The sequence below is a fragment of the Carlito syrichta genome, unplaced genomic scaffold (assembly GCF_000164805.1).
Source record: "Carlito syrichta isolate Samal-C Ts95f unplaced genomic scaffold, Tarsius_syrichta-2.0.1 Scaffold304337, whole genome shotgun sequence".
Lineage (NCBI taxonomy): Eukaryota > Metazoa > Chordata > Mammalia > Primates > Tarsiidae > Carlito > Carlito syrichta.
This window is the reverse complement of record NW_007248433.1, coordinates 670,532-684,771: the sequence shown is the minus strand read 5'-3', so window position 1 is coordinate 684,771 and position 14,240 is coordinate 670,532. Positions and strand designations below refer to the sequence as shown.

At 50.6% G+C, this 14,240-nt stretch overlaps 1 protein-coding gene and 1 long non-coding RNA gene across 2 annotated transcripts in view; both read left to right on the top strand.

The window, feature by feature from the left end:
* The first annotated feature begins 1,343 nt into the window (after positions 1-1,343).
* Positions 1,344-14,240, top strand: part of CUNH16orf95 (chromosome unknown C16orf95 homolog) — a 16,989-nt gene continuing 4,092 nt past the window's right edge. Inside the window, exons 1-4 of the mRNA XM_021713204.1 lie at positions 1,344-1,372; positions 2,431-2,473; positions 8,559-8,705; positions 9,404-9,440. Of these exons, the coding sequence (XP_021568879.1) occupies positions 8,643-8,705; positions 9,404-9,440 (100 nt within the window). The 5' untranslated portion in view covers positions 1,344-1,372; positions 2,431-2,473; positions 8,559-8,642. The remainder of the gene's footprint in view (positions 1,373-2,430; positions 2,474-8,558; positions 8,706-9,403; positions 9,441-14,240) is intronic.
* On the top strand, positions 2,492-3,327 carry LOC110595781. The gene is made up of 2 exons (XR_002482061.1): positions 2,492-2,571; positions 2,963-3,327. It is a non-coding gene; the product is annotated as an uncharacterized LOC110595781 (long non-coding RNA).

The window sequence follows — 14,240 nt, the reverse complement described above, 5'->3', positions numbered from 1 at the left end:
CGACCTCAACAGAAAGGAGATCCTCTTTCCCCAATAATTTCAGCACAGAGTCCCGGAATTGAGTCTCATCGGGCTGACTTGGGTGATGGCATCATCTTGAGCCAATCTGTCTTGAGACCAGCCTGTCCTCACCTTCCAGGTCAGAGAGGGGATCGTCTGGCCCATTGAACTACATGGCCCTGGAGGGGCGTGGGCCTCCCGGGAAAACGGCAACGCTGTCCTCGCCAGGAGGAGGCTTGGATGCGGGGCATCGCAACGCCCTCATCCTGTGTTTTCCAGCGTAAGCTGGGAGGCTTGATGCCCACACCTCACTAAACAGCAAGAATAATGACGATGATGATCATGAAACACAGAGCCCTTGCATCGCCCTTCCGATGTCTGCATTCCAAAGTGACATGTCGGGAGCAGGGCTGCGTTTCCTGTTTGGTTTGTTTTCCTGCTGGCAACTCTCCAGACGGCCAACACTCAAAGCAGGCAGGGAGGGGGTGAGAGGAGCTCAGAGTGTGTATGACCGAATGACTTGTCCCAGAGACAAAGTCCCTGGGCTTTTATTTTTATTTTTTAAAATGTATTTATTTACTTATTTATTTTGAGTTGGAATCTCACTCTGTCACCCAGGCTCGACATGCTGGGCTCAGGTGATCCTTCTGCCTCAGCCTTCCAAGTAGCTGGAATCATAGGCATGTGCCACCATTCCCAGCTAATTTTTTTTCCTTTTTCTTTTTTTATTTATTGTAGAAACGAGATCTCGCCAAGTTGCCCAGGCTGGTCTTGAACCTTGGGCTCTGGGCTCAGGCAGTCCTCTCTTCTCAGCCTCCCAAAGTGCTGGGTTAACAGGTGTGAACCTTGTGCCTAGCCACACCTGGGTTGTTGTTTTTTTTTTACTAGAAGGAGTTTCCTCACTGTAAAGCCTTGACAGGATTTTCCTTCAGTGTTTTGGTGGGCTGGGGGTGTCAGGGAGAGCATCATAGGCCATGTGATTGATAGCTCTATGTCTTGGAAAGTTCTCACCAGGTTGGAATGCACCCATCTTTCCTGATGGTCCAAGCACAGGTTTGGCTGGAGTGTGCCTGAAGCCAGTTGGCTTGGGAGTGCAGATTCCACAACAGCCAGCACTCAGGGACCCAGGCCTTAGCACACGCCTGCTTCCGATGCCACCCCCAACCTTTTCTGGGCTCAGAGGAGTGACTCCCTGCACCCCTGGGCTTAACGGATAAGAGTCAGCTTGGAGAAGTCTAGCCCAGCCCTTTGGCCTGGCACCCCTGCTCCAATTTATACAAACCTTGGAGCTTTCTAAGCCTCCCTATTCCTCTTTTCCAGGAAGAGAACATTTCAATCCTTTGGGAAGGAAGTGTGTCTTGCAGATCATTCGGTAAGAAATGCAAACCCTCGGCTACCCTCAGCTACTTTGCTCCTGCCCTGGTTTACCCCTGTAGGTGAGAGCAGAATGCAGGTTCAGAAGCTGCATTTCAGGCCAGGTGTGGTAGCTCACACCTGTAATCCCAGTACCGTGGGAGGCTGAGGCAGGAGGATCATTTGAGGCCAGGAGTTCAAGACCAGCCTGGACAACATAATGAGACCCTGTCTCTACAAAAATTTAAAAACTAGCTAGGTGTGGTGGCACATGCCTATAGGCCCAGTTACTCGGGAGGCTGAGGAAGGAGAATTGTTTGAACCCAATAGTTGGAGGCTGCGGTGAGCCGTGATTATGCTACTGCAGGCCAGCTTGGGTGACGGAGTGAGACCCCAACTCAAAAAAAAAAAAAAAATATATATATATATATATATACACCCCATGGGAAGATACACGAAAGTGTGGTTGCAGCAGCCATGACTGAGCCCCCAGGCTCTCCATGAAGGGTCAGCCTCTGCGCCCTCAGCCCTGGGTCCTCATGATGCCACCTGAGTTAGGAGTGCTGGGATAAGCAGCAGCCATGTTATCCACCTGCTCTGGGCCTCAGCTTCTCCAGCTGCCCTGGAGGTGATGGTGGCCCCTCTCCTTTCTGCCGACGAGTGTTGGGAGGGTCCCTGGCATGGACCTGAAAGCCTTGCAGACCATGCTGAGCTCCATGCAGAATGACACAGGTGACCACGAGGGCAGTGCTCACCTTCCCACAGGCCCCTGGAGCTGGTTGTATGCCACCATTTTTGGGAGGAGTCTGTCAGACTTGTTTTCAGTCTCATGTCAGTGAGTGGTGAACAATCCCAGTGTACCCGGCCTGTGGGCTCCCAAGGACCCTCCTTAGATGACCTTGGAGTGCCTCGGGGCGAGCCACAGATGCCTACCTCTTTCTGAGCTGTAGCAGGAGTTGGGCCCCATCCCTGACTCGAACACTGCCCCTCTGAGTTCTGATCTGCTGTGCTGGCAAGCTCCTGGGTTCCATGCAAACACAGCCTCACACATAATCCCATCTTTTCTGGATTTGCCAGATGCACCCTGGCCCCCGCACCGTTCTCCGAGAGCCCATCTGCTGTGAGTGCCAGGTCACATTTGGGGGCCGCCTGCCCGTGCCCAGGGCTGAGGCGACACTGCCTTACTGGGTCCCTCTTTCTCTGAGACCCCCAAAGCAGGTAGGTGAGTTCAACCAGGGGTTTTCACCTAGGACCCAGGGTCAAGGTCAGGGGATCAATCATCCCTCAGGATTATAAGTATTATGTGAATGGTACTTAAAAATTTCAGGAGATAGTGTGTGGATTAAAAACAAAATTCCTAGTCTGGGTGCAGTGACTCAGGCCTGTTATCCCAGCTATTTGGGAGGCTGAGGCAGAAGGATAGCTTGAGCCCAGGAGGTGGAGTCTCTGGTGGGCCATGTCACTACACTTCAGCCTGGGCAACAGAGTGAGACCCCGACTCAAAAAGAAAAAAATCCTAGATTCATAGAGATAGGATTGGCATGTGGGTGATGGCCCCTTGCACAGTTGTAAAGTGTATGGTGTGTCTTGGTGTGTGTACCCCCCAAAGCTACCAGCACGATGGAAGACATGGTCAAACAGAAGCCTGGAGATTCCCTGGGGCCCTTTGTGATCTGCCTCATCATCTGTACCCTGACCTCCCAGGCAACTGGGCTCCTCCTGATACCGTAGACTGTTTGCCTTTCCTGGGATCTTCTGAATGTGGAATTGTATAGTTTGCGGTCCTTCTGTCTGGCTTTTTCCACTTAGATGCTTGTTTTGGAATCCAGCCACATGGCCTCACATGTCCATAGTTCCTTCTTTCTCTTGGGGAGTGGGGTTTCATTACATGAATAGACCACAGTTTTCCTGTTCACTCCAAAGGACATCTGGATTGACTCTGCTTTGTATACAAATAAAGCTGCTGTGAACCTTTTTGTACGTCTTTTTGTGGACATACACCCTCATTCTTGTTGGGTAGACACCAAGGAATGGACAATCAGTGTTTTCCACAGTGGTTGCACCATTTGACATTCCCACTGGCGGTATCTGAGGTTCCAGTTCCTTCACATCTTCGCCAGCACTTGACATCTTTTTATTTTTTAATTTTTCATTTTTTTAGATGGAGGTTTCACTCTGTCACCCAGGCTGGAGTGCAGTGGCATGATCATGGTTCACTGCAGCCTCAACCAGCTCTGCAGCAATCCTCTTACCTCAGCCTCCCAAGTAGCTAGGACTACAGGTGTGCACCACTACACCCATCTGGTTTTTTTTTTTTTCACTTTTTATAGAGACGAGGTTTTGTTGTGTTGCCCAGGTTGGTCTCAAATTCCTGGGTTCAGACATTGCCCCTACCTCAGCCTGTAAAAGTGCTGAGATTACAGGCGTGAGACACCACACCCAGTGGGCTTGTCTTTTTACTCTCATCAGTATTTTTCAAGAGAGAAGTCTTAAATGTTGAAATCTGGTTTGTGCTTCTGGCCTTCTCTGGATCTACTGAGGTATGCCTGGCCCAACACAGTCTACTTATATAAGCTTTAGGGGTTGGATCCAGGAAGTCTTTGCCTAACCCAAGGTCAGGAAAGGTTTTCCCCCATGTTTTCTCCTGGAAGCTCCATGGTTTTATGTTGATGTTGATGATTCATTTCCAGTTAACTTTTGTATACAGCACCCTGGCACCTGCTTCATCAGAGAGGAGCACTGGGCTGCAAGTGACAGAAACTGGAGGGCGGTGGCATCAGCCAGGGCCCCTGTTAGGGACAGATCCTTCTGGCGATGGCAAAGCACTCCAATGAGGCCTTCAGGGCCCCAGATCACTTTCCTCTGTGTTTGGTGCTGGCTGCATGCCCTGTGCTCTTTCGGGGTGGTCACCAGGGACCTCTTTCTTACCCAGTGATGTGCAGGGGCAGCAGGTGGGCCTCTCTGAGGCCTTTCTCAGGGCTGGGGAGGCGTCCCATTCCCATCCTCTTTCTCACCAGGATGGAGGCCTTTCTTGAAGGCCCAGGCCGGCTTCTTATTCGTGTCTTTCATCATCACCCAGATCTGTTCCTGGCAAGCCCAGAACTGGCCTATACTGATCCCTCAGGAAAAGGCAAACTGAGTTCTGACAAGGGGTGGGGGGTGGGAAGTGACTTCTGTGTGGGCGACCCTTGGGTCCTGCCCCTCCACGGGGTTGGGTCTAGGGTCCACATCCTTGTGAACCTCAAGCAGGCCTGTGCTGTTCTTCTGTCTTCCACAGCTGGCCGGTCCCCTCCCATCTGCTTGGCCTGGACGGTTCCCCATCCCCTCCGCACCCCACACCCTGGGGTGTATTCTCTTGCTGGGCAGCGCACTGGGTGGTGCCGGGTGGGGCTGGGTGGCTCTGGGTGGTATTGGTCAGCACTGGGTGGTGCACTCCTGTGAGAATGACAGGGCCAGTGTAGGGGCCACCATGGAGAGCAGGCTTGGTGAGCTGGGTGAAAGTGTCTGGCATGTCCTTACCCTGCTAGGGCACAAGTGTCCCAGGCAAGAGCCATGTGGTGCCGTGGTGGGGACATGTAGAGCTGGAGGGACAGCCCACTTTCCCAGTCCTGTTAGAGTGCCTCCTCAGTGCACAGTGTCTGTGCTCTGCAAGACTGCACACACATGCTTTGAGTCTGACCCTTCCAGCAGCCTTGGGGAAGGTGGCAGGGACGGCTCAAAAGTTATTTTTATTATGTTATATCCTGTGACCTGAGCACACTGATAGAAATCTGAGCAGCACAAAGTGGTACATGGCGGCATCATTCTGCCTCCCCCATATCATCTGCTGCCACCCCTCCTCCCATCAAAGTCTTTCTCATGTGTCCTGGAGATGCTCTGCATGCATCGTTTCACTAGTGATGTGTCATAAATCACCCCAGATGTGGAGGCTGGAGACTGCAGTCATCCGTCACACTGCCCAACGTCTGTGGTTGGTGGGCTCAGTCTGGCTGGGCTCAGCAGGGTGGCTCTGCTGCTCTGCTTGGACCTCTCAGATCTGGGGCTAGCCTGGGCAAGTTCTTCTCACGGCCATGGCAGGGAGATGGGAGACAGCTGGAGCCTCAAGGCCCCTGTGGAGTGAGAAGATAAGAAACATACTTTTGGTCCCTGCCCCTAGTTCCCAGCACAGAGCTTCTAAAGTCCTTGTAGACGGGCCGCTGGGAGAATCTCTTGTGCTGATAGTTGATCTTTGACCCCAGTTCCTGACCCAGAGCTCCTACGACTTTTGAATTTCCTGCATGATAGCAGCATTTTTCATTTTAATGAGGCAACTATCCTGAATCATCTCAAGGTGGGGGCTGGTTGCTAGGGGACCAACCGTGGGATTAGAGGATGGTAGTTCTCAGCCCCATCCCCAGCCTCTGGGGTGGGCAGAGGGGCTGACCGCCGAGCTGAGCACCAGGGACCAATGGTGTAATCGGTCATGCCTATGTCACAAAGCCTCCACAAAAACCCAGAAGGACTGGGTTCAAAGAGCTTCTGGGAAACTGAACCCTGGAAGCTTCTGGAGGGTAGTGTCTGGGGAGGGCATGGAATCTCCGTGACCCACCTGAGTATATTCTGCTGCTCACTGTATTCTTTGTAACAGCCCTTACAATAAATGGGTAGACATAGAGAAAGCATTTCCCTGAGTTCTGTGAGCCTCTCTAGCAAATTAATGGAACCCAAGGAGGAGATTGTGGGAACCCCGAGTCACAACCAGTGGGTCAGAAGTACAGGTCATAGTCTGGGACCTACAGCTGGCATCTAAAGTGGAGGCTGTCAGATGGGACTGAGCTCTCAGCCCCGTGGAGTCTGACACTGCTGCCAGGTAGGCATCAAATTGAGGAGCCCGACTGGGGTCTGGGGTGCGTTGTGTGGCGTATGGGAAAGCACCCACACCTCTGGCATCAGAAGTGCTGTGTGGAGCGACTGTGTAAGGAGAAGGAGGGAGAGCTTGTCTTTCCTGCATTTCCAAGAGTGGGTGTCCATGGAGTGGGATTTGCTGGAACAGCCCAGGCTCAGGGAAATGTGTGGTTTGGGAAGTAGAAGGACGGAAGGGTGGGCGTGAGGCGCCTTGGCTCTGAGTGGCCACGGAGCCACATGTGGCGTGGAGCTGCTGTCATGCTGCCCCCAGCCGATAAAGGTGAGAGCTACCAGGAGCGTCAAGGCTGGATCCAGCACCTGGCAGTTGGTTCACAGCTCTCTGTAGTAGCTAAAATGAAATTTTAAAAAGTGCTGAGTCCCATCTTGATGTTAGACCAAGCTCAGGTTTCAGTGAGCTGCACTTGGGCCACCAGCCTCAGAGCCACCCACAAGGGAGGAATCATATGGGGATTTAAGAAGACACCTCTTAGATCTCTGGGAACCAGGAAGGTGGCCAGTGGGGGGAGGGACAAAGCCAAGAGAGGTGGTGGTGTGAAGGGATGTTTCATCTCCTAGGCTGACATCATCCGCCTCCACCAAAGTGGAGTGTGGGTAATTCCCTTGGGAACAGTGTCTCTGGTTTCCCCCTGTATCGAATAGCCCCTTACCCCTGGCGCGGAGCTGCCTGCTGTCACCTCTTCCTCTTCCTGTCAGTCAAACCTGGGCCTGGTCTCATCTGCCGTTGAGGGCTGGGCTGCCCTGTCCCTCTCTAGTGGATCTGCAGAGCTGTGGGGCCAAAGGTGGGCTGTGGGGAAGGTTGGGGAGATGGGCCAGGGGCGAGATCCATCACAATTCACGGACAGGCAACAGGGCATGGGCACTCACTTTGTTTTTATTTTTTTTCGCCGGGGGTCTCACTCTTGCCTAGGCTAGAGTGCAGTGGCACAATCATGGCTCACAGCAACCTCGACTTCCTGGGCTCAGGTGAGCCTTTTGCCTCAGCCACCTGAGTATCCAGACTACAGGAGTGCATTCCATGTGGGTGTAGACAGCCCTGCTCAGGCCTCCCGAGGGCCGCCCCTGCAGCCTGGTATCTGTTATTTATTGTCCCTTATGGGTGGGCATTCAGTCTGCCTGGTCACAACTGACAATGGTGCAGTAAATATTGCTGTGCATAGGACACGCTGGAATGTGACAGTGACCTCACAGATGCCTTCCTGGGAGTAGAACTGCAGGAGCAAGGGCTGTGTCTGCTTTAGAACCTGAACGACTTTGTGAAAATACCAACAGAGCCCTCTTCCTAGAGGCAACTCTGAGTCACAGGACTGCTCAGCTCGTGACAGGGCCAGGCCTCCCAAACCCACGTGCTCTGCCAGGCCCACAGGGGTGTGCCATGCATGGGACGGACGGTGGGTGATGAGGGCACCCGGCCTTGAGGGTCTGGTATCTCCCACCTCTGGGAATGCTGTGATGGCCTTCAGCCTGGGTTGGGTGTGCTTGTGGCAGGCGGTGGGGCGGGGAGGGGTGTTAGCTCTCCAGGGCCCACCCATGCTAAGATTGAGCCACAGGCAGTCCAGGTTGTAGCTCCACTGGGGGAGCTGGGGGTATGGCCCCATCAGGGAGTCATGGGAGGGGGCTGGTTCCATGGGGGCAGTTGGGGATGGGGGCCCATCAGGGAATCATGGGGATGGCTGGTTTCATGGAGGGCAGTCGGAGTCAGGGTCCATCAAGGAATAATGGGAGGGGGCTGACTCCTGAGGGGCAGAGGTGGGGTCTCCTCAGGGAGTCGTGGGGGTGGCTGTTTCCATGAGGGTTGGTCGGGGTCAGGGTCCCATCAGGGAGTCATGGGAGGGGCTGGTTCCATGGGGGGCAGTTGGGGGTGTGGCCCCATCAGGGGAGTCATGGGTGTAGCTGGGTTTCATGGGGGGCAGTCGGGGACGAGGTCCCATGAGGAAATTGTGTGTGGTGCTGGTTCCATGGGGGACAGCTGGGGGTGGGGTCCTATCAGGGAGTCATGGGGGGGACTAGTTCCATGGGGCCTGTTGGGGGAGAGGCCCCATCCAGGGGTCATGGGGATCTGGTTCCACGGGGTACTGTTAAGGACAGGGTCCCATCAGGGAGTTGTGGGGGTACTGGTTCCATGTGGGTTCCATGGGAGGTGGTGGGGGATGGGGTTTCATCAGGGAGTCGTGTGGAGGGCAGCTTCCACAGGGGGTAGCTCCATCAGGGAGTTGTGGGAGGGGGACTGGGTTCCATGGGGGGTTGACTGGGGGCAGGGCCCCGTCCCTTTCTGACGCTTCTCTTCCCTTCCGCACTGTTAGATCCCCAAAATTGTCCAGTTTCAGATCCCCCAAACCATCAAGAAGTGCCCGTGTCCGTGCCACCGCTTTGGGGGCCAACTTCCGATGCCTCGGGACCAGGCAGTGATGCCCTACTGGGTGCCCAGGGTCCTGAGGTTTCAGAAGCAGGTAAGCACTGAGCTGTGAAGGGTGACTCATGGACAGGAGGATGGAGGGGCATGGGGTATCCGGGCTCTGTCCCCACCAAGGTTTCTGCTGTATTCAGAGAGGCCCTGACAGCTGTGGGCTCAGACGTGCAGTGGGAACTATCAGGAGGGCCACTCAGGTCCCTGTGGGCGTGGGCGAGGGCAGGGTCATGCTGTTGTATACAGAGGGGCGTGTTCCTGCACCCACTGCCACTGCCATCCATACTTCCTCTCTCCTGCCCCTCTGTCCTCTTCCTCCCTAGTTCCTCCTTCCCATCCCTTCTCCCTTCCCTGGCCCTGCCCTGCCCCATCTCTTCTCACTCCTGTCCCGTACCCTGGGTGGCAGCCCCTGGCCCTGGCAGGCATGGAGGGAGGTGGGTGGAGTGGGTACCAGAAAGGACTGCTGCCAGACTTCTGTCCTCTCTGACCCTGACTGGCTGCCTCCACAGCCTGGTCCCAGGGCGGTGGCCCTTCTTTTACACCCATCGGCCCCTCTCCTGTGCTTTTCCTGTGTCCCGGGTGGTGGTCAGAGGCTTCCCTCCTTCCTTCACCTGGTTTTCCATCACTGAGTCTCAGACTGTCCCCAGGGAAGATTCAGCAGTCCTCATAACTAAGAGACGGCAGCTTTGCCCCTTTCGGCTGGTCACCCAGCTGAAGACTTACCCCCACACTGTCTTTTAGGTGGTGAAGAGGCAGCCGAGTTTGAAAGGTAGCCAAGGTAACTCACTCATCCCCTCCCCGGAGAGGGGGGGCTTATGCATGTCAGGGTGGGTGGTCTCTCATCCCCAGGGAACTGCAAAGCAAAGAAGGCCACAGCTGTGGCAGGAGACATGCCTGCAGCCTCCCCGCCCCTGCTGTGGCCAGGTGTCACTAGTCACTCACCATCTCTTCCCCAAGAACCCAGAGAAGCCTCAGTTCTCCGGGCAGATCCCACCAATCTAGCAGATGAAACTGCTTCCTGGGTTAGATAGCATCTAAGATGGGGTTTTTAAGCCTGAATCTTCTTTGGTTCATGGCATAATCCTATTGTATGTGTGTGTGTATGTGTTTACGTATGTATTCATATAATATATACATATGTACACACACACACACACACACACACACACACACACACACATATATATATATACATGTATTTATAAAGTATGTACATATATGAGGGGGAACCCAAACCCGAAATTATCTTTTGGAAGGTAGATCCCTTATAGTACAGGCTCCCCCTGCTAGATGAGTGTTCTAGGGACCCATTGATATCTGTGTACCAGCTAGTGAGAGGCTGTGTTCAGCTTCAGCGAATCTTTTTTGGGGGATTCTTTCAACTTGTTTGCCAATTTTATGATGGGTGATTTGTGAGCACACCTGCCCACATTGTGCTGAGTGTTCAGCAGTTTTTGTCCAAAAATGCCATGACCCCCATGTCCCACCCTCCCTATTCACTAATCTCACCTCGAGAAGCTTTTAATTTTTGTTTCCCTGTTGAAAAAGTCCTCAAAGAGAGATGTTTTGCTGATGTGGAAGAGGTGAAACAAAAAACAGCAGAGGCACTAAAAGGCATAAAAGTCAACAAGTTCAAAAATCTGTTTTGTGTAATGAAAAAAGTGTCTCAATAGGTGTATTGCATCCAGTGGAGAGTGCTTTGAAGGTGACTGAGTTTTAAACATGTAAGAATAAATACAAAATTTTTTATAACTAAATTCCAGGGTTTTTGGGGTTCCCCTGGTATATTCCTCCATATGTTCTATTATATATGTCCACATTCATATATTCATGTCATGCTATGTATTCAAATCATAATATGTATTATTAATATACTTTTCATTACATGGTGTATTTATACATTCATATATTTGCAACCTAGTATATATATATTCACATACTCATGATAGACATAGTATATACTCACATTCATGCATTAATAATACAGTATATGTTCATATGAAAGATCTTTAAAAGTTCATGGAAAATGTGCATTATGGAAAAACTGTGTATGGATTTCAAAAAATTATTTTTTGCACAAAATAAACTCATACTAACTTGTAGTATGTCTGAACAGGATCTAGTTTGAGGCACTAAGAAGAATAAGACATAGATTTGAAAAAAGCCCCTATAAGAATTTTGAATTCTGCTAAGATTGAAGAAAGAACATACTTCAAATTTATGCTGAAGCTTGGGTGGAAGAATGGCAAAATCACTAATGCTTTGTGAAAAGTTTGTGGGAACAATATCTGAAATAAATCAGCAGTTTACAAATGAATAACTTATTTTAGGAAGGGATGAGGCCATGTGGCAGATGAAACTCACAGTGGCAGACCACCCACATTATTTTTTGAGGAAAAAACTTACCTTGTTTGTGCCCAATGATTAACAGCAGAAACAGCAGCCAACACCACAGAAAGCTCATTAGTTCAGCTTACACAATTATGACTGAAAGATTAAAGTGAAGAAGACTTCCCACTTGATGGGTGCCAAAATGTTGCACCCAGATAAGCTTCAGACAAGAGCAGAGCTTGCCATGGGAATTTTATTTGATTTATTTTTATGTTATTTTTTTTTTAGGAAGAATCAGATAGGAGCAATTAGGATGTTGCAAGTCCTGATTATGCAGAGACGTTAATCACATTTCATGAGAACTCCTATCATTATGCTCTAATCTGTCCTCCAAAAAGAGGAACAAGTAAGGATTATCCCACCTGGTGAGCAACAGAAATTTTAAACAAGTGAGGTCAAGATTCTGAAGCATTTCTTTGTAGAAGAAATCATAGCAGGAACTGAAACATGGTTTCACTAGTACCATCCTGAAGATAAGGCACAACCAAAGCAGTGGCTACTGAGAGCTGTAGGTAGACTAGTCATAGCAAAAGCAGGTGTGCCAACAGTAAGGACCATAGCAGCTATTTTGTGGATGCTTAAGGCATTTTTATCGACTTTCTGAAGGGCCAATGAACAATCATGGTTTCTTATTATGAGAGTATTTGAGGAAAGCTAACCAAAGCTTTAGCAGAAAAACATCCTTGAAACCTTCACCAAAGAGTCCTGCCACACCACAACAAGGCCCCTATTCATTCCTCTCGTCAAACAATGTTAATTTTGCAAGAGTTTTCATGGGGAATTACTAGATGTTCACCATACAGTCCTGATTTGGCTTCTTCTGACTTCTCTTTTGGTTCCTAATCTTAAACAGTTTTTAAAGTGCACCTATTTTTCTTCAGTTAATAACATAAACGAAGACTGCATGGACATGGTTACATTTCCAGCACCCTCAGTTCTTCATGGATGCACTAAATGGCCAGGGGCATTGTCTAAAAAAGTGTCTTGACCTTGATGGAGCTTATGAAGAGGAATACAGTTTGTATTTTTTACTTGTATCTTTTTTTTAAAAGTTGAATTCTCATTCTTTTGCCCAAGCTAGAGTGTAGTGGCATGGATCACACTCACCACAGCCTCAACCTCCTGGGCTCAGACAATCCTTCCATCTCAGCCTCCTGAGTAGCTGGGACTATAGGCATGTGCCATCATGGCAAGCTAATTTTCTGATTTTTTTTTTGTAGAACCAAGCTCTTACTATGTTGCCCAGGCTGGTCTCCTGGACTCAGTCACCTAAGGTGTTGGGATTTCAGGTGTGAGCTATTGTACCTTGCCTTATTTATTTATTTATTTTTGAGTTGGAGTCTCACTCTGTCACCCAGACTGGAGTGCAGTGACTGCTCCCAGTTACTGCAGCCTCGACCTGCTGGACTCCGGCAGTCCTTCCGCCTCAGCCTTCCAAGTAGCTGGAATTACAGGCATGTGCTACCACGCCCGGCTGATTCTTTGATTTATTGTAGAGATGAGGTCTCGCCGCCCAGGCGGGTCTCTAACCCGCGGGCTCAGACAATCCACTCACCTCAGCCTCCCAAAGGCGTGGGATTACAGGCTGAGCCACTGAGCCCGGCTCCTTATTTTTATCTTTTAAATTTTTTGAAGCCTGGCCATATATTCACAATAAAGTATATTCATATACTTGCATGTTTGTGATCTAGCACATAGTACCTGGGAGATTGGCATATCCACTCAACTGTCATGTTCTTGGTCTCTAGAGAAGTGGGTTGGACTTGATCTTGATGATGCATTCTGCTGTGAGGGCTAATGTGTCTGTGTTTTCTGGGCCGGTGTCCTGCTCTCCCCATGACACTGATTGTCCCAAGGTACACGTTGACAGTGTCAATGAATGAGTGGGTCTATGAATGAGGTATATCCCTGGGAAAGGTGGACTTAGTGGAACTCCCCAAGGCAGGGGTGGGGAGTGCTTGGGCAATGAATAATTATCAACTGACTGCCCGTCTTCTAACGGTTCTTGGAACCATGTAATCACACATTTGTGGTGTTATTTTTATTTTTATTTTTATTTTTTTTGTTGAGTTGGAGTCTCACTCAGTCACCCAGACTGGAGTGCAGTGGCCGCTCCTGGCCACTGCAGCCTCGCCTGCTGGCCTCCGGTGATCCTTCCGCCTCAGCCTTCCCAGTAGCCCGAATTACAGGCACGCGCTACCACGCCCGGCTGATTTTTTGATTTATTGTAGAGATGAGGTCTCGCTGCCCAGGCGGGTCTCGAACCCGCGGGCTCAGGCAATCCACTCACCTCAGCCTCCCAAAGGCGCGGGATTACAGGCTGAGCCACCGAGCCCAGCTGTGGTGTTATTTTTATTGATTATTTTTGGCTTTGAATATTTTGCTATTTTGCTTTTTTTTTTTTTTTTGTGAGTTAGAGTTTCACTCTGTCACCCAGGCCAGAGTGTAGTGGTATGTACACAACCACTGCAGCCTCTACCTGCTAGACTCAGGCAATCAATTCTGCCTCAGCCTTCCAACTAACTGGAATTACAGGTGCATGCCACCACACCTGGATAAATTTTTGATTTGTTGTAGAGATGAGGTCCTGCCAAGTTGCCCAGGCTGGTCCCAAACCCCTGGGCTCAGGCAATCCTCTTGCCTTTGCCTCCCGAAGTGCTAGGAGTACAGGCATGAACCACTGTGCCTGGTTTGAATATTTTGCATCTTTAAGAGAAGTTGGCTGGGCATAGTGGCTCAGGAGGCCGAGGTGGGAGAGGCTAGGAGTTCACAACCAGCATGGGCAACATGGTGAGACCCTATTTCTACAAAAAGAAAAGAAAAGGGAAGAAAACTAGTCAGGTGTAGTGGTGCAAGCCTGTAGTCCTAGATACCTGGGAGACTGAGGTGGGAGGATTGCTTAAGCCCAGGAGTTTGAGGCTGAAGTGAGCTACAATTGTATCATTGCACTCCAGCCTGGGCTACAGAATGAGACTCCAGCTCAAAAAAAAAAAAAAGATAGGATCTCACTCTCACCCAGGCTGGAGTGCAGTGGCACTCTCACAGCCACTGCAACCCTGACCTGCTGGGCTCAGGTGATCCTTCTTCCTCAGCCTTCCAAGTAGCTAAGAACCACAGGCACGTGCCACAATGTCTGGCCAACTTTTTTTTTTTTTTGAGTTGGAGTCTCACTCTCACCCAGACTGGA